General features: G+C 43.5%; 1 protein-coding gene across 4 annotated transcripts in view; it reads right to left on the bottom strand.

Annotated features, from left to right (window-relative positions):
- Positions 1 to 20831, bottom strand: part of DNPEP (aspartyl aminopeptidase) — a 101753-nt gene that overhangs the window by 55790 nt on the left and 25132 nt on the right. For 3 of the 4 annotated variants that reach the window (XM_073634322.1, XM_073634323.1, XM_073634325.1), the window contains exons 2-7: positions 15573 to 15663; positions 3558 to 3646; positions 3365 to 3478; positions 3144 to 3269; positions 474 to 598; positions 295 to 391 (exon numbers count right to left, since the gene is read on the bottom strand). In XM_073634322.1, coding sequence (XP_073490423.1) covers positions 295 to 391; positions 474 to 598; positions 3144 to 3269; positions 3365 to 3478; positions 3558 to 3646; positions 15573 to 15663 — 642 coding nt within the window. The remainder of the gene's footprint in view (positions 1 to 294; positions 392 to 473; positions 599 to 3143; positions 3270 to 3364; positions 3479 to 3557; positions 3647 to 15572; positions 15664 to 20831) is intronic. The other variant, XM_073634324.1, reaches the window with a different exon arrangement.

Genomic DNA, 20831 nt, shown 5'->3' with positions numbered 1-20831 from the left:
CTGGACTTACACGTGCCATTTCCATGTACACCATCGGCAATAGTGACCCTTCATGCGCTGCCATTGTCATCAAAAGGCCCAGTAATGTGCATTTATGTGTCCGAAAATGGATAACACACATCATTGCAATTTACAGATGTGAACTAGGATCATTTAAAACAATGGGTAACTTAAGCAGATGCGTTGACCTGTGTTAAAATGTGTTAATAAAGTTAGTGTCTAAACTTACCCATCTACAGGTGACAGATACACAATAATACATATATATGCTATAGAGCAGATGGACAGCCTCACCTGGTTCTGGGTCCCTCCAGAGGAGTGGCAGGATGACCCAGAATCCATAGATTCCTTTTCCAGACCTTCTTGTATGGAGGAGGCCAGGATTGGAAGCCTGCAATAGTAAATGTTGAGGTTATGAATCTCACGTATGAACAGTGGAATGTGGAATTTGCAGAAGCTCCAACTTTACTCACAGGTGCTGCTCCGTGTTGGGTCCAAAACTTTCATTAATGTTCCTCTGCAGGTGGATTGCCAGGTGAGGGATGCGCAGGATTGGGCGCTCCACATAAACCAGGCGGTGCTGCAGCCGGTGCCCTTCCTGAGAAAGACACAAGAGGTGATAATTCCCTTGGAAAGATACAGTCAGTCAGTGTCAGTTATTGTTTTGTACAGTGACCAACTATGGTCAGAAGTGGCCAAAAAGCAATACGAGACACCTAGAGATCACACAATTTCTTATTCCTTTGCTATGTCCTTATGATTGAACAGATACATTTGTTTTAATATACTGTGCACATGGCAACCAGGACTGGTTGTCAACCTCCAGCCCTTTAGTGCTTGTTGTGGGGCCCTTGGACCCCAACAGTCAGTACTGGTAGCATTGATTTGTAAAGTGGCACAGAATGTATTCCATCTCCAACTACACCAATAGCATGTCCTCAGTCTCGGAACCATTTCTTCTAGTATGTCCTCAGTCTCTGACAGCATTCTGTAGTGTTAGCTAGTAGTAGTCAGTCACATTCAACTGGACTTGTTCTGCAATACTGAAGAGGTTTCGTACCTTCTTCAAGCCACTTCTTCAGCTACAATGCGTGTCAGGAAGATACCCCAGCATTTATATCCACAAAAGGTAGAACCAAAACCTTAATCCAAGCTCTGAAATTTGTTGATGTTGATTGTACAAGAACAGAATGGGAGGTGTGAATGTTGTGGAACGACCCTATTCTAGTTATATAATCCCATCCTTGGTGTCAAGAAGTCTACAAAATCCCATCGTTGGTGTCAAGAAGTCTACAAAATCCCATCGTTGGTGTCAAGAAGTCTACAAAATCCCATCCTTGGTGTCAAGAAGTCTACAAAATCCCATCCTTGGTGTCAAGAAGTCTGCATATGTATTAATTCCTCAAATTTTCAAGACTAAAAGTGTGAATTGTTTTAAAATCTCCAGGGCAGAGATGTTGAAACTGCATTATTTGTCAGAGACAGATGGTGTTGAAGGTCCTCACCCTGATTCCAGTTTGACGTAGATGGCTTCTTTCACACCTCTGATTAACCAGTTGTCCTCTGTCCAAAATGTGGACTTCCCTTTCCTCAACGTTCTTGGACAATGAACACATTCTATGGTGATTGCAATAGGGTATCTGTGCTACCTGCGTGGATTAAAAAAGCTGGGGTATATTCCTGACAGACATTAGAACTGAAGTGACTTGAAAAAGCTAAGAAATGTCTTCAACATTACAGAACAGGTCCACTGAATGTGACCAACTACTACTAGATATACCATGACCTGGAGAAATGAGAACCTTCACAGACATTCTATAGTGTTGCATATACGGATTATCATGTCCAGGTGGTTGAGGTCCCCATGATTTCTGCCTTGATTAGTGCTAGGAACTAAAATCCAATCCAGTCATAAATAGTGCCTCAACAGCAAAGCAATGGTTAAGAGGGCCAATGTCACATAAATATTAAGAATGGCACAGTACAAACATTCGATAAAAGTATGTCAGTTCTACCCCTCCTAATTGGCTGCACTCAGTCAGGAGCTGCATTCATTGGTCCCTGGTCCTCAACATTCATTCTCATAAAGTCAATCCATGTCTAATAAACAATGTTAAGGGTTTGCTAAACATTTCAAGGGCTTTCGATAAGCCTTTATCCCAGCATTTTTTGTATAACGATAAAAGATGAATGTCCTCCATTTGCTCTCTTTTGGTCTGTTAACAGATAACATTTCAGTTACTGCAATGTTTTCATAGTTGCAATGGTCTAGCTTGATATGCATAGGTCATACCCAAGGGATCCCCATGGAAGCTGGAATTAGACAACACCACTACAGTAATCTCCACTAGCTTCTGGGTCTCATTTAAGTGGATGCCCTGATCCACTGTGAACACAGGAGGCCACTCGCTCAGAATGGACTCTATTCAAAAACACTTTACATTTTCTCAATGAATGCAAAGTTCTCTGATTGGATGAGGTGGAGAGGTGGTGCGATGACAACATGATCTCCACCTTGTCTAATTAGTAAACAACGTGCATTCATTAAGAAGATGCAAAGTGTACCCTGAATGGCACCTGTGCTGAGTTGGCAACCTCTTGTGACCGGTAAGCAGCGTCAGCCACTCGGCAAGGGACCCAGAAGCTAGCAGCCATCACTGCAGTAGTGGTGTCTACTCCAGCTTCCAAGGAGATCCCTAAGGTATGTAAACATTGCCATACCTGGAATTCATCCTAGCTCTGAACTACAGAACCCCCACTCTCCCATGGAGAAACGAGAAGAGAAGAAAGAAGAGAAGAGAAAAGGAAAGAAGAGGAAAGAAGAGAAGAGAAAAGGAAAGAAGAGGAAAGAAGAGAAGAGAGGAAAGAAGAGAAGAGAGGAAAAAAGAGAAGAGAGGAAAGAAGAGAAGAGAGGAAAGAAGAGAAGAGAGGAAAGAAGAGAAGAGAGGAAAGAAGAAAAGAAGAATGATAAGAAAAGGGAGAAGAGAAGGAAGAGGAGAAGAGAGAAACAGAATAGATCAAAAGAGAGAAGGTGTCCTGTAGTCCTGCCCTAAGGCTGCTCAACCATAGATACAAATATATTGGATCAGAGCACATCTTTGCAGTTTGTACTGGTGATAGAATACGGTCGGACTCACTCTCACCTTAACGATCACTCTCCCTGCCACCGTCAGATCCCGGTCAAACCAGGTGCTCCAGATTCCTCCACCGTAGCACTCCACTCCAACCTGAAGGTAGCCACCCTGGCCACGAGTCGACCTGCGTTTTACCTGCACCCAGGAAAAGCCAGAAAGAAGACTTACGGGATGTCTGAAAACACGTGGAGACAACACAGGAGACCACTGACCCGGAGAGGTCCTCTTACCCTCAGGCATGGGCTGTCTGTGTGGGCTCCAATGATGGTAAATCCGTTTCCATGCTGGTAATGCCCACCCACAGCAAAGGCCACCAAAGTGGAGTAATTGCGGGTTATAAAGTACTAAAAAAGGAGATTGGAGAGAGTAAATAGATGCCACCAATGTGCCCGATGTTCCCAGATTCTGGGGCAGAGAGCATACCTTGTGGTTGGGTTTGATCTCCCAGTGGTCAGCTTCCTTCAGCTCCTGGAATCCGGCCTGAAGAAGACGATTCTTACACTCCTCAACCACTGGAGAGGAAGACAATGAGTTCTATAGATTATTATTATCATAACCATACAGGGTAAACAATTACAGCAGCATCTTTACATGTATGCGTAAAACCAGCATTATAAAGATTAAAGTGGACCTCCAGCCTTACCTTCAGTCTTGCACAATTGTACTGGTGCCTCTCCTCTCTTTACTGAAATGTTTTCTCTAATTTCACTGCACACTGTGAGCTTCTCACAATGTGCATTAGAAGCTGCATCAAGTCAGATAGTGCCCACCTTAATTTCTGGGCTGTGGGACATCCAGCATCATCTAGCACTTTCCTCCCCAGCCTGTCCCTGGCCCACCCCTCTTCTTCATTGGACTTTAGTTCTGTCAATCATATAGGCTCAGCATTACATGTGGGTCTTGCCTAGGGTGGTCTGCAAGCAAATTCAGCCTTCCTAGGAATGCCCGCTTCTCCATACTGACATCTCCACATTAAAGCATTTGCAAAATATCTACTAAGAACCAGCCCACTGCTTGCATCAGTGCTGAAGACTCGTGATATCATCACTGGGTTTCTGTGCCTCTCTATGTAATGCAGCCAGATCATGGCTGATGGGAGATCTGGCAGGGTGCTGTACATAGCTTCCTGAAAATATCACAGCACCCTGCTAGACCCCTCCCACCATCCATGATCTGCCTGCATTACATAGAGAAGCACAAAGACCCAGTGATGACATCACTGCATCTAAACTAGGAATGGAATAAAATTATGGGGGCGCTGAAACCAGGGAAAGGCAAACAGGTGCGATTCCCTCACTCGCAACCACCCGCACAATTGTGAACCTAGCGTAAGGGCCGGTTTACACCAGAACGCGCTCTGTGCGCGAATTCCCCACCACGTTCAAAGAACGCACTGCACTTGCAATCTGCAGCGGGTGTCAATGTTAACGCTCACACCCAGTGCGTTTGCCTGCACCGAATCGCATGGTACAGTAATACCATGCGATCTGGTTGCTGTGTGTTTTGAAAAGTAACGCATGCACTACTTTTGGTGAGGTCCAGGGCAATTTTGGATCATTCAAATAAATGTGCTGAAATCGTTCTGCCACTGGAATGCATGTGAATCACACAGAATCGCACAGAGCTTTCCTATGGGATTCATGCTGTGAACCGACCCTAAAAGCAGCTTCAGTACCCAAGACCAAAGTTCTGTTTCTAGCATTAGATACAGTGTGAAAGGATTGGAACTGCAGTCAAAACTTTTACCGCCGTCCGTAGAGAGAGAGTCACCCTCTTATTTATCTTAGACTGCGTTTTGCCATGCGTTTCAGAAACGCGATGCAATCGCGGGCTGTGCTTGTGGCTTTGGTCATTGTTAAATGGCACCCCAAGCGTGGGCAGCAGACGCGCTTTTTGCTGCATGTTTGTCGTGCTACAAAATGTGCTAAAATGCGCACTGAAAAAACACCCAACGCTCAGCGACTGAAAAGGTTCTGGAGCTACTTTGGAGCATCTGTCGTGCATAAGACAGAACGTTCAAGTGTATAGGCTACCTCAGGAACCATGCAAAAAAAAAAACCCTAGTGGGGATGTGACTTCCCATTATGCCCAGGTATGAATGGGGCCTTAGTGGGACAGAAACTGATGGGAAATGTAATATTTTAGGGTGGAAACCATACCAAGGGGACAGACAGTGAGTTCCCACTACACTCAGGTGTGATTTGGGCCTTCATGAGACAGAAGTTGATGGTAAATGCGAAACAATACCAAGGAGACAGAAAACCAAAAACCAAAACCCAACCTATAGAAGCAGTATTCTACTTACTTGTTTTGTACAAACTCTCCTCACTCCAGCCCTACACATAGTCAGACTTGTTTGTTCCCCTTAGTGGTTAACCATCAGACCATCTGATAGTTAACCACTAAGAGGAACAAGCAAGTGTGACCTTGTACCTGAAGTTGATGTGCTGAAAGCAGAAAAAAAAAGAAAACGGGCAAGCCTAAGGATTTGAGTGGCTTTGACAAAGTTCAAAATGTATTGTCTCGACCAGTGGTCTCCAAACTGGGGCCCGGGGGCCAGATGCGGCCTTGGGGCACTATTTTTATCCACTGATATCAACAATGGGACATAATTCCCCCCCACTGACAAAGATGGGGCACAATTCCTCCCAACGACATTAACAGTGGGGCCCAATGACACCAATGATGGGGCACAATTCCTCCCAATGACAACAATGGTGGGACGCTATTCCTCCTACTGACATCAATGATGGGGAATTACATTTTTAATGACATCAGGACCTTTTCTACTCCCTATGGCCACAATCTGGCCCCCCCTTAAAGAGGAGGGCCAGTCAAAAAAAATAAAAAATTAAAAGTCAGCAGCTACAAATACTGCAGCTGCTGACTTTTAATTGGACACTTACCTGTCCCTGGGTCCAGCGATGCGGGGGATCGAAGCCCCGCTCGTCCCCCCCTCCTCCGTTCAGCGGCGCCGGCATTGCAACTGTGGGCGCCGGGCTGTGGCTTCACAGCCTGGCACCCACTGCGCATGCGCGAGTGGCGCTGCGCGCCGTGATTGGCCGCTCAGTCACCTGGGACCTGTAATGGGTCCCAGATGATTGACAGGAGGGCGGGAGCAGAGCGGAACCCTTCCTGTGACGAGGGGGAAGTGATGTCACCAGCCCAGGCACTGGAAGAGGCAGACTACGAGGGACCCCCTAGCAACAGGCATTTGGAGGTAAGTTAAAAAAAAAAAAAATATATCCAAATGTTTGTTTGTATTCTCTTTTAGGATTTTTCATGTAGTTTTTTTTTTTTGGTTGAACCCCACTTTAAGTCTGAAGGACAGCAAACTGGCCCTTTGTTTAGAAGGTTTAGAGACCCCTGGTCTAGATGACTGGGTTAGAGAAATTTCAAAACTGTGGCTCTTGTGGGATATTCAGGACCGACCAAAAGAGGTTCAAGGAAGGAAAAATAGGATTTTTTATTACAGCTTACCTGTAAAATCCTTTTCTTTCGACGGACATCACGGGACACAGAGCCACAGTAATTACTGATGGGTTATAGGGTATCACTAGGTATTGGACACTGGTCACACCCTAATCAGGAAGTTCAACCCCCTATATAACCCCTCCCCTTCCAGGGATACCTCAGTTTTGTAGCAAAGCAGTATAGGTGTATTAGAAGAGGGGCGGGACCTCTGTGTCCCGTGATGTCCGTCGAAAGAAAAGGATTTTACAGGTAAGCTGTAATAAAAAATCCTATTTTCTTTTCTCGGACATCACGGGACACAGAGCCACAGTAATTACTGATGGGATGTCCCAAAGCAATGCCAACTGAGGGGGGGGAATCACAACCAAGTAGGGTGCTATCAGACCTGAGGACCTTGTACCGCTGTCTGCAGCACACTACGCCCAAAGGCGATATCCTCATGCCTTCTCACATCCACCTGATAGAATCTGGTGAATGTATGAACTGAAGACCAGGTTGCGGCCTTGCAGATCTGAGCCATAGAGGCCCGGTGATGCACTGCCCAAGAAGCACCAATAGCCCTTGTGGAATGTGCCTTGATCTGAAACGGGGGAACCTTCCGTTTCAAACCGTAAGCTTGAATAATCAACTGTCGAATCCATTTAGAAATGGTCGCTTTTGACGCTGCCTGTCCTCTATTGGGACCCTCCGGCAGCACGAACAAGACATCCGTCTTGCGAATCTGAGCAGTTGCCTCCAGATAGGTCTTGACTGCTCTTACTACATCCAAAGAATGTAATGACCTTTCTTCCGAAGAACAAGGTTCTGGAAAAAAGGAAGGTAGCACAATGTCTTGGTTTAGATGAAAATCTGAAACCACCTTCGGTAAAAAAACTAGGATGAGGGCGCAGTACCACTCTATCCTTGTGTATAATCAAGTAAGGCTCTTTACAGGGAAGAGCTGCTATTTCTGATACTCTTCTAGCAGAAGAGATAGCTACCAGGAAAATTAGTTTCCTCGTCAGTAAGACCAAAGGAATCTGACGTATTGGTTCAAAAGGTTGTTTTTGTAACACCGATAGAACCAAGTTCAAGTCCCAGGGGTTTAGGGGCGCCTTAACCGGAGGATTAAGACGCATCACCCCCTGTATAAAGTTTCGGATCAGAGAATGCGAAGCAAGCGGCCGTTGAAACAACACTGATAAGGCCGACACCTGGCCCTTGATGGTACTCAAGGCCAGCTTCATCTCTAATCCTAATTGTAGAAAATCCAGAATTCTACCTATGACATATTTCCTGGGATGCCAACCCCTGGATTCACACCAGGATACATAAGCTTTCCAGACACTATGATAAATCATTCTGGAAGCTGGCTTCCTTGCCTTGATCAAGGTAGATATGACAGGACCTGAAAGCCCACGATTTTTCAGAACGTGGGATTCAATAGCCCACCCGTCAAATCTAGCATTTGTGAGGCAGGCTGGAACACCGGATCTTGAGCTAACAGGTCTGGGTGTATCGGTAGGGTCCACCGGGAACCCACCATCATCCCTGCTATTTCTGCTTATCAGGTTCTTCTGGACCAAACGGGGGCCACCAGAAGTGCCGACTTCCCTTCTTGCCTGAGTCTGCGAAGGAGCCGTGGCAGTAGCAGAATGGGAGGGAATGCATAAATCGGTGAGAGCCGATGCCACGGAATCACCAACGCATCCGTCCTGCCTGCAAGAGGATCCCAGGCAACCGGTAGGAAGGATTTCCCCTTCTGTAGGTTTTCGGGTATGAGCCATCAACTGAGGCTCTGACGCATCGCATGCGATAGGTGCATTGGAAAGTTTAATGCCTGCACCTTCCTGTTCCAGGTCAACAGAATACTGTGTTACAACAGTTCTGCTTGGAACTGCGCATAGGGAACTGCTTCGAATGAAGCCACCATCTTCCCCTGCAGCCTTATACAAAGGCGGACAGAAAGACCCTTCTTGGCCCTGACTGTCAGAATCAGCTCCCTTAGAGCAGTGATCTTTGCCTGCAGACACTTCAGTTAAGCAGGAAAACTGGGCACATATAGGCCTGCATCTCTGATGCCTATTGATATCAGAAATTCTCCTCCCTGCAGGACGGAGATTACTGTCTGAATTGATTCCAAACGAAAGGACTGCATCCTTGGGAATCGTTTCAGATCTCTCAAATCCAAAATGGGTCTGTCGTCCCCATTTGGTTTTCGGACCATAGAAAGATTGGAACAAAGTCTCAATCCTTGATCCTTTGTGGGAACCCCCACAATGACCTCTTGCGACAAAAGTCGCTTTATCGCTAGAAGGAGCGACTGCTTCTCTTCTGGCTTTCTGGGAACACCTGATCTGAGGAAACGAGGAGAGGGACATTCTTGGAACTCCAGTCTGTACCCTAAGGTTACCGTGGAGATCACCCATCTGTCCTGGAAGTCCTTCTGCCAGGGCCCTGAGAGCTGCAGCAGTCTTTCCCCCCACTCGAGCAAGCGGGGCGCCCCTTCATGAAGAGGTCTTAGTGTCTTGCTTAGAAGACCTTTTCCCCCAGGATTTCTTGTGTCCCTGGGGTTGACTCTTGTTTCTTGCCCCATACGGAGGAGACCCTCGTGACTGCCTGGAGGCTGATGCCCCTGGCGCTGGGGAAAGAGTCCGTTTAAAAGAGGGACGCTTACTCTTCTTCTTATCAGGTAAGAGAGTGCTTTTCCCACAGGAGATCATCTTGATATAATTATCCAAGTCCTCTCCAAACAACCTTTCACCACGGAAGGGAAACCCAGCCAGTAGCTTCTTACATGGTGCTTCGGCTGACCAGTTTTTCAACCATAAGATTCTACGTATATGCACCAACCCAAGCAAGAGGCGAGAGGTTTGCACGATAGAATCTCTAATGGCATCAACAGCATAACATAAAGCCGCAGGAAGGTTAGCAAACCCCTGGGCCTGCTATTCAGGTAATACTTTGATGACCTGTTTAACATGGTCTCTTAAGTATTGACAGACTCCAATCGCTGCTACTGCAGGTTGGGCCACTGATCCTGCTAAAGAGAACACATCTTTCAATAAGAAGTCCATCTTTTTATCCACAGGATCTTTGAGCATCTGAGCGTTGTCTACAGGACAAGTCAGATTACTATTTACAGAGGAAATGGCCGCATCAATGGCCGGTATTCCCCACCTCTTAATAAACTTTTCTTCCATAGGATAAAGTGTAGAAAACTTTTTCGGCGGAAGAAATCGCTTATCTGGGTGATCCCACTCAGAATAAAGCAGCTTTTCAAGTAAATTATGAACAGGAAAAGCATGTGCTGCTTGGAAAGGTTTCAGTGACCCCAAAGCAGAAGAGGTTTCTGTAGTAGTTTCAGGTAGGGACAACTTAAATGTGGAGCGGACCAAACCAGTGAGGATCTGCACTAAGACTTTCTCCTCTTGGGAAGTCGCAGAGGGTCGCTCTCCACCTGAATCCTCCGAAGAGGAATCATCTGTCCCATCCCGATCCTCTGAAAGGGATTCATCTCCTTTATCCCAGAGCTCCTCTGACTGAGGGTCTTGGGAAGCAGAGGAAGGCCTTGTGCGTTTTCTTTCACTGCGTGAAGATGTAATCGCGGCCATTAGCTTTTTCTCTAATCCAGAAATGGTTGAGGAAAAAACTTCTTGTGTAATGTACACAGGGGCTGAAGTGCCGGCAGCAGATGTAGCCCCTAACCCCAATGGCTCTCCCTGTCCAGCTGCCCCGGGTCCCTCAGGAGGGGATGGTGTAGCAGACAGGGGGTCCTCAGAACCTGAACGAGACCCCCTAGTGCCTCTGGTTCTTGGGGTGCTTGAACCTCTTCTACCCATAGTGCAAAGCAACAAGGTGTGAGGTATCAAAAGCGAACACTGACTGCTGAGTGATGTAGTCTGGCTAAAAGCCTTGCTACCAAATGCCCAGTCCGGTGTTCTTTAGTAAATGCAGCCTAGGGGAATGCCTGTGTCCCACCTTACATGCGACTGTCAGCTCTGTGTCTCTCCAAAGCTCAGAGCACCTGTACAGTGTGCTTTAAATGGCCATGCTTTCTGGCACTGTGGGCGTCTGGGCACGCTGACGCTGTGCTGACGCCCCGCCCCCCCTTCCCCCCCCTCGTTTTTGAAAAACGAGCGCTTCCCGCGCGAGCCGACCCTTTCTGACAAGCCTGAAGGGAGGCTGGGGTTGGGGGAATAAGGAGGAGGCCGGCAGTGATGGGCCCTGCATCGCAATGCGGCTTCGGTGGCGGCGGCGGCAGCGGCTGTGACAGTGCGGTCTCACCCGCCTTACAGCATACCTGAGCCTTTCCCTAGCCTGGGGGGACCATCCCAGCAGAGAAAACCCCCCACCATCTACCTTTGGAGCTGGAGGAAGAGCTAATGCAGCGGACGCTGAGACAGATCAAACATGAAAAGGTTTGTGCTCTTGGCAGCCCCCGGTGGTCACAATAGGCACAGCATGCATTCACCTTAAAGGAGAAAAGCCACTAGAACTCAAAAATTCTGTGGAATCTCCTCTTACCTTATCCAGGCCGCAGGGTTCAGTTTACACAGACCCAGCCTTCGCCTCTCACGGTGGGCTCCGTTTGTGGAAAAACCGTCAGAGACTGGGGCCCCCATCAGTAGGGGGATCCTTCAGTTCTGGGCCTGTAAAGCACCTCGCCAGAAATTAGGAAGTTTAAAGCCACTTTCTGATCCGCGGGTCCAGCTCTCTAAAAAGAGAAGCGTTACAGGTAAAACCTCGTTTCTTCGGACACGAGGCCCGGGTACCATCCAATTCGGCCATGAAAAGACACTTTGAATGGATCCGGTCGCCTGGCTTGCCCCAGTATAGGATCTTAGAATATTCCTTTTGGAGCTTCAGCACAGGACATCTTTACACGTCCATCACCTAAGACACTGGTGTAAAAACTGAGGTATCCCTGGAAGGGGAGGGGTTATATAGGGGGTTGAACTTCCTGATTAGGGTGTGACCAGTGTCCAATACCTAGTGATACCCTATAACCCATCAGTAATTACTGTGGCTCTGTGTCCCGTGATGTCCGAGAAAAGAAACCAGCGATAGGGCCATGGGTGGTCATAGCTCACTGATGTACGTGAGGAGCAAAGGCTGGCCTATGTAGTCTGATCCAATAGAAGAGCCACTGTAGCTCAAATAAGGTGTTGACTACTCCAAATTCTCCCTTAGTGGAGATGGCAGAGGCAGCAGCACCCGATAGCCTATTGAAAATTTGGCTTGGGTGAGGACACCACTGGATCCCTGGGCAGGTAAATGTCCTAATATTAAAAGTATTAAAAGTCAGCAGCTACAGTATTTGTAGCTGCTGACCAGTGGTGGCAAGTCCATTAGGCCCCCCCATCTATGCTTCTGGCCCCCTAATCTACATGCGGGGCATCGAGCGCATGGATTCCAATGGATTCCAACAGGGGTTTTTTCTGAGGCTCTAATAGGCTTTAAAAAAAAAAAAAGGGTGGCCTCAGAGCGCAGAGCATTCTCCCGCCGAGGTGGGTAGGAGGCGGCGTTGGTTTGCTGCCCCCCCAAATTATTGAGCACCAGCCGCCACTGCTGATGACTTTTTTCTGCAGGAGTCTGGAGCTCCGCTTTAAATCTGCTATGGACAGCTTGGTTCCAGATATCACAGCATACCTTCGGAGGTCTAGTGGAGCCCATGCCTCACCGGGTTATGGTGGGTGGTCATAATGTTATGGCTGATCGGTGTATGGAGAAGATTCACACAGAAGATTTTTCTATTATAAATGATCGGTTTATTGCACATATACAGTATGTGTACAGACTTTTGTACAGCAAAGTTCTCAGCTGATGTACTATGCAGCGATTGTAGTTTTTAATGGATTGGAGATTTGTCATTAATATTGGTGTTTTTGTATTATTTTGCTTTTTTTTTTTTTTTTTTTTTTTTTAAATATGGAACTAGTAAGATTTTGAAGGGAAGATGTCACTTATACACATAATCTAATCTTTATGTTTTATACTTTTGTTTTGAGATTTGGGAGCGCTGTATTTTTTATAATTTATTAAATGTCCACTATGGAGTCATTTACAGCATTGTAAACCCTAAAGCATTTTCTATCCTTACTGCACAACTGCACAATATCCAAAACCTAAAAAAAACAAAAAAGTTTTGATTCGATTTAGGTTTTATCCGATTTCCCCTTGCATAGCTCCCAATAGTTAAAGAGGTCTATTTATAAAAGATTGTGCGGATGTGACATGTATTTTGCAAAATTCAGGAGAAAATTGCTGCACTTCCTCTATTAGGTGATTACTATATTCTCAACGCCACCTAGTGGTCATTCCAGAAATACTTCAATCAGGAGAGAAAAAAAAAAAAAAAAAGTATTGTGCCCACTAGAGACTAGAATGGTGCTGACAATAGAGGAAACGCACGTAATAGAGGAAGTACGGCATTGTTCATCCAGATTGTGGGAATGTTTGTCACATTTGCACAACAAATGTTGTGTGTGTGTGTGTGTGTATTATATATGACTCCCTCTAGTGTGCATGCGCAATTATTGCGATTGGCAGCTCCCTCTAATGTCCATGAGCAATTATTGTGTCATAAGCTTCAACACGTGTGGACTGCGCATGCACAATTAGTGTGACTGGCCGCTCCCTCTAGTGCACAGGCGCAGCTATTGCGTCAGAGGCTCTGGGATGCGTGTCGGCTCCCTGCAGTGCACATGTTTTTTTGTCTGCAGCTCCCTGTAGTGCACATGCTCAGTTATTGTGTCATAGGCCCTAAGATGGGTGTGTGGACTCCCTCTAGTGCGCATGCGTAATTAGTGTGACTAGCAGCTCCTTCTAGTGCACATGTGCAATTCGTGTGACTGGCGGCACCCTCTAGTGCACAGGCGCAGCTATTGTGTCAGAGGCTCTGGGATGCGTCTCGGCTCGCTGCAGTGCACATGCGCAGTTATTGTGTCATAAGTCCCAGGATGTGCATCGGTTCCCTCTAGTGCGCATGCACAGTTTTGTGCCCGGTGCCATCATGTTCAGATTCCCTCTACTGCTCATGCTTGTTTTCTGTGTCCCTCTAGCATACAAGTGTCAGTCAACTTGCAAATCTCTGCCTGTCACTGGAAGAGAAAAGGACCATCATGAAGAGGTCACATGACTGCAGAGAAAGAATTAATAAAAGTGTTTTTGGTATTTTTTTATGAACCATCAAATGGTGGATATATAATAAAGGGAGCACTTGGACCGTTGGTTGATATTGCCGAAATGTCTACTTTAAATCTCAGCGGATCAAACATAGAAGAAGGAGTTTGTGCTTCTCATCTTATCTCTCGGGCTGGTCTTCAGTGATCTAGGGATAAAGTCCATATCCAGGCTTCACAATAAGCCTCTGAGCAAAGGGCAAGTTCTCCCCATGAGAAGCACAGGACACAATGTGAGAGGGAAGATATACACAGAGCACAAAGGACAATGTGCAACCATGAGTCCCATCTCATAATCTTAGATGACCGTTCTCCAAGCTACGTCTACTGGTCACCCCGGGCTCACTGTGATATCATGCTCAGCATGCGGGGAGTGATAAAAATTCATTTTCTTATGGAGATAAAGTGGACCTTCACCCTAAACTCTCCTCCCCCTGTCCTTCTCTCACAAATTGTAATTGAAAGTTATTAAAACTGACATACAAACATAGAAAAGTGATGGCAGAAAAAAAAAAAGACATTGGGTCTGGCCATTTTTTAAAACATTTTTTTTTCATTTTATACGTCTTGTATTATTTTTTTTTTATTTCTCTACAGGTTCTGTATTTTTTTTCTCTCCTCCCCCTGTCCCTCTCACAAATTGTAATGGAAAGTTATTAAAACTGACATAGAAACATAGAAAAGTGACGGCAGAAAAAAAGACATTGAGTCTGGCCATTTTTTTTCTTTTTCATTTTATACATGTTATGTATTTTTTTTTCTCTACAGGTTTTGTAATTTTTTTCTCTACAGGTTTTGTAATTTTTTTTCTCTACAGGTTTTGTATTTTTTTTTCTCTACAGGTTTTGTATTTTTTTTTCCTCTACAGGTTTTGTATTTTTTTTTTCTCTACAGGTTTTGTATTTTTTTTTCTATACAGGTTTTGTATTTTTTTTTTCTCTACAGGTTTTGTATTTTTTTTTCCTCTACAGGTTTTGCATTTTTTTTTTCTCTACAGGTTTTGTATTTTTTTTCCCTCTACAGGTTTTGTATTTTTATTTCTCTACAGGTTTTGCATTTTTTTTTCCTCTACAGGTTTTGTATTTTTTTTAGCCCTCTACAGGTTTTTTATTTTTATTTCTCTACAGGTTTTGTATTTTTTTTTCTCTCCTCCCCCTGTCCCGCTCACAAATTGTAATGGAAAGTTATTAAAACTGACATAGAAACATAAAAAAGTGACGGCAGAAAAAAAAGACATTGAGTCTGGCCATTTTTTTCTTTTTCATTTTATACATGTTTTGTATTTTTTTTTTTCTCTACAGGTTTTGTATTTTTTTTCTCTACAGGTTTTGTATTTTTATTTTCTCTACAGGTTGTGTATTTTTTTTTCTCTACAGGTTTTGTATTTTTTTTTCTTCTACAGGTTGTGTATTTTTTTTTTCTCTACAGGTTTTGTATTTTTTTTTTCTCTACAGGTTTTGTATTTTTTTTCCTCTACATATTTTTTTTTCTCCACATGTTCTCAATTTTTCATTTCTCTACATGTTCTACAGATCCCCACCACCTTTTCATGTAGGTAAGGCGAGAGGGAGGTGTTCTGTAGTCCTAACACACTCTCTGTACTGAGATGACAGCGCTGCTCCTCCATAGATACAGTACACTGAGCGTTGTCACCCTAGGACAGGAAGCGTCTTATTGCCAGGTGAAAATAAAAGGAAAAAAAAAGCCAGAAGAAAAGAAAAAACGAATGCAGCCACCATATCCAAGGAATGCAAGCTGTAATATATGTAATTTATATAAATGTCTGGCACACTAAACTTACCATGGTATGGAGAAACGCCACGGTTCAGGAACTTCAGGAACTCCCTGGCTGCCACCTGCGCTGCCTCCCGTGTGCCCTTCATGGCCGCCTGCTGTAAAATAAGCGAAAATCAATTTTATGTGTTGTAATGTAGATGACACAAATTAAAGCTGGCAGGCCTGTTTTGGCCAGCAGGTGGCGTATGTAGGCATAGTGCAGGTCAGGAGCGAATAAAATAATAGATTTTTTCTAATGGTTGTATTGATAAAAAAAAAAAAAAAAATGTGCAGAGCTATTCGTATTTTATAAGCACATGTACATTCGTTCTGTGCCAAATCAAGGCCAAACTGAATTGTTGTTGGGGTATTTTCTCTCCAGGTCAAATGTTCATTATAGAGTGAATAAAGGTAAATACTACATTATGGCCACTAGATGACGCTAATGATAAGACTTATTAACAACTTGCCGACCGCCGCATGCCGATGTACGTCCTAAGTTTGGCGGCGGTTATCGTTGTTATGGCAGCAGCTAGCTGCCATAACCCTGGTATCCCGTTTTCGTGCGGCGGTCGGCTTTCAGATAAAAGTGGTTTCTGCGGCGGATTCGCCGCAAGATCACTTTTATCAGTGGCAGGAGAGGGCCCCCCCCCTCCCGCCGCAATCCGGTGCCCTCCGTCGCTTACCAGAGCCGTCGGTATCGGCAGAGGCGATCGCGTCCATCCCGTTGTTGTGCCTGGAGACAAGTGAGGGGAGAATGGCGCCCACTCGTCTCCATGACGCTGCAGGGCGGAAGCGACGTCAAAACGTCACTTCTGCCCATACGTCTTAAAAGGCACATTTTTTTCAACGTCATTTTTTTAAATGACTTTTTTTTTTAATTGCATTTTAGTGTAAATATGAGATCTGAGGTCTTTTTGACCCCAGATCTCATATTTAAGAGGACCTGTCATGCTTTTTTTCTATTACAAGAGATGTTTACATTCCTTGTAATAGGAATAAAAGTGACAATTTTTTTTAAAAAAACAGTGTAAAATTAAATAAAATCATGTAAAATAAATAAGAAAAAAAAAAAAATTTTTTTAAAACCCCCCGTCCCGACAAACTTGCGCGCAGAAGCGAGTAGCGCCCGCATATGAAAACGGTGGTCAAACCACACATGTGAGGTATCGCCGCAATTGTTAGAGCGAGAGCAATAATTCTTGCCCTAGACCTCCTCTGTAACACAAAACATGCAACCTGTAGAATTTTTTAAACGTCGCCTAAGGAGATTTTTCAGGGTAAAAGTTTGACGCCATTCCACGAGCGGGCGCAATTTTGAAGCGTGACATGTTGGGTGTCAATTTACTCAAAGTAACATTATCATTCACAATATAAAAAAAATTGGGCTAACTTTACTGTTGTCTTATTTTTTTATTTTACAAAAAGTGATTTTATTCCAAAAAAAAGCGCACTTGTAAGACCGCTGCGCAAATACGGTGTGAAAAAAAGTATTGCAATGACCGACATTTTATTCTCTAGGGTGTTAGAAAAAAAACAATATATAATGTTTGGGGGTTCTAATTAATTTTCTAGCAAAAAAAACCTGTTTTAAACATGTAAATACCTAAATTCCAAAACGAGGCTGGTCCTTAAGTGGTTAAGATACAAGTACTTATTTACTATGCTTTGTCAGCTCCATCTAGTGGCCATGATGCGTTATTTTCCTGATTCACACCATTCTGTATAAAGGAACATTTGACCTGGAGAGAAAATAGCCTAATAACAACAAATAATAAGTTTAGCACCCACTGTCAGCTCCATCTAGTGGCCAGTATGTGGTATTTTTCTGATTCAGGTTGATATGTCCTTCATACAGAATAGAGTGAATCAGGAAAAAAAACTACAGCTAATAAGAAATAAGTACTTATTTTACTATAATTATCAACTCTAACGTCCATGATGCACATTTTCCTGATCCAGGTCAAATGTTCTTCATACTGAATAGAGTGAATCAGGAAAATACTACATTATGGCCACTAGATGGAGTTAATGATAAGAAATGAGTATTTTCTATGATTTGTCAGGTCCATCTAGTGGCCATAATGTGTTATTTTCCTGATGATTCACTCAATTCTGTATGAAGAACATTCAACCTGGAGAGAAAATAGCCTAATAACATTCATTTTTTGCCTCCATTTTCAGCTCCTTCTAGTGACCATAATGTATTATTTTCCTGATGATGTATGAAGAGCATTCAACCTGGAGAGAAAATAGCCTAACAACATTCATTTTTGCCTCCATTGTCAGCCTCATCTCTAGTGGCCATGATGCGTTATTTTCCTGATCCAGGTTTAAAATGTTCTTCATACTGAATAGAGCGAATCAGGAAAATACTACATTATGGCCACTAGATGGCGCTAATAAAAAATAAGTACTTCTTTTACTATGATTATCAGCTTCATCTAATAGCCATGATGCAAAGTTATTTACCTGATTCCTGAATCAGGTCAAATGTTCTCCATACAAAATAAAGTGAGTCAGGAAAATACTACATTAATAAGGAAGAACTTATACTTATATAAGTACTTATTCACTATGATTTGTCAGCTCCATCTAGTGGCCATGATGCATTATTTTCCCGATTCAGGTCAAATGTTCTTCATACATAATAGAGTAAATCAGGAAAATACTACATTATGGCCCCTAGATGGAGCTAATAAAAAATAAGTACTTATTTTACTATGGTCATCAGCTCAGTCTAAGGGCCAGTTCACGCCGCGTGCAGTCCAGTGCGTTTTATTTCTGCATCAAAAACGCATCGAAAGTAGGTTATATGGTTTCCAATGGCATAGTTCACACCAGTGCAGTCAGTTCCAGAAAAAAAAAATAGTAGAACGTGCTGCATTTTTCCTGCACTGGACTGTACTGGAACACAGTAAAACGCATAAAAAAAACACACCAGAATGCATCAAAGATGCACTGGACCCTAGTATAGTGAAAAACAAACAGGAAAAATAATAAGAAAAAAAAGCATCTAGAGTGCATCCGGAAACACGTCAAAAATGCACCAAAAAAGAACTGGAATGCATCAAAAACGCATTAAAAATGCGCATGCAGAAACACATCCGGAACAGATCTGGAGTGCATTTTTGTGGTGTGAACCAGCCCTAATGGCCATGATGATTTTCCTGATTCAGTTTGAATGTTCTTGATACAAAATAAAGTGAATCAGGAAAATACTACATCATGACCATTAGATGGAGCTAATAAGAAATAAGTACTTGTTTTACTATGATCATCAGCTCCATCTAGTGGTCATGCCGCCTTATTTACCTGATTCAGGGTCAAAAGTTCTTCATACTGGATAGAGTGAATCAGGAAAATATTACATAATGGCCACTAGATGGAGCTAATGGTAGGAAATAAGTTTTTTTTTTTTTTTTTTACTATGATCATCAGCTCCATCTAGTGGCCATGATGTGTTATTTTCTGGATTTACTCTATTCTGTACGAAGAACATTCGACCTGGAGATAAAATACCCTAATAACATTCATTTTTGCCTCCATTCACACAGGAGGAATAGCTCTGCAATTGTTTAATTTTTTTTTTTAAATACACCAAGTATTGGATATTCAGAGGCCATTTGTACAAAATATGTGTGATGAGGGGTGTCACCTGTCCCCGCACACAGCACTGGGTTTTCTACAAGCTGTAGGGTATTATCTCCTTCTGGAGCGGGCTGATACTCTGTGGAATCCAGCCAAGGTGCAGGATCACATTGAAGACAGAACACGGAGAGTCCTACAATTGCCATACACAGTATATATATATATATATATATATATATATATATATATTATATATATATATATGTATGTGTGTATATATATATATATATATATATATATATATATATATATATATATATATATATATATATATATATATATATATATTTATTTATTAAGCTGGGAATCCATAGTGGAGAAGGATCTGGGGGTTTTGGTAGATCATAAGCTCAATAATACCATTCAATGCCAAGCTGCGGTTTCCAAAGCAAGCACAGTCCTTTCTTGTATCAACCACTTCAGGCCCGGAAGGTTTTACCCCCCTTAATGACCAGGCCATTTTTTTGTGTTACTTTAACTGACAATTGTGCGGTCGTGTACCCAAATACAATTTACATCCTTTTTTTCCACCCCCCCCCCACAAATAGAGCTTTCTTTTGGTGGTATTTGATCACCTCTGTGGTTTTTTTATTTTTAGCGCTATAAACAAAAAAAAGCATCAATTTAGAAAAAAAAAATGTTTTTTTGCTTTCTGCTCTAACACATATCCAAAAAAAAAAAAAAAAAAAAAATTTCTTCATCAATTTGGGCCAATATATATTCATATACATATTTCTGGTAAAAAAAAATCCCAATAAGAGTATATTGATTGGTTTGCGCAAAAGTTATAACGTCTACAAACTACGGGATATAGATTTAGGGACTTTTTTTTTTTTTTTTTTTTTTAATAGTAATGGGACTGCGACATTGCGGCAAATCTGATCCCAAGTGATACTTTTTGGGGACCAGTGACACCAATACAGTGATCAGTGATAAAAAAAAAATGCATTGATTACTGTATAAATAAAACTGGCAGGGAAGGGGTTAACACCAGGGGCGATCAAAGGATTAACGGTGTTCCCTCACTGTGCGAGTTCTAACTGTGTGTGGGAAGTGCTGACAGGAACAACACAGGGATCGCTGTTCCTGATCACTAGGAACAGCAGATTTGCATGTTGCCCCCTGTCAGAACGGGGGTCCGCCTTGTTTACATAGGCAGATTCCCGTTCTGCCTCTCTGTACCGCGATCGCGGGTGGCCGGTGGACATCGGGTCCGCTCGGCACGTGTATCAGCCCCTCCTCCGGCGTGTGCCGTGGGGGGAGGGGCTGTTGCATGTGCCCGGCAGACATGAATTGCGTGAAAGATGTACAGGTACGTAGCTTTGCGCAATAGAGCTGCCCTGCCGCAGTATATATATGATTGGGCAGACTTTAATTGCTTAGGAGAGGTATGGACTCCAGAGAGAGAGATATCATTTGTACAAATCATTAGTAAGACCTCATCTGGAATATGCAGTTCAGTTTTGGGCTTCAGTTCATAAAAAGGATATCGGGGAACTGGAGAAAGTGCAGAGAAGGACAACCAAACTGATAAGAGGCATGGAGGAGCTCAGCTATGAGGAAAGATTAGAGGAACTGAATTTATTCTCTCTTGAGAAGAGGAGATGAAGGGGGGATATGATCAACATGTACA

The sequence above is a fragment of the Aquarana catesbeiana genome, linkage group LG06 (assembly GCF_042186555.1).
Source record: "Aquarana catesbeiana isolate 2022-GZ linkage group LG06, ASM4218655v1, whole genome shotgun sequence".
Classification (NCBI taxonomy): domain Eukaryota; kingdom Metazoa; phylum Chordata; class Amphibia; order Anura; family Ranidae; genus Aquarana; species Aquarana catesbeiana.
The sequence above is the reverse complement of the archived record's forward strand: the minus strand, read 5'-3'. Positions and strand labels throughout refer to the sequence as shown.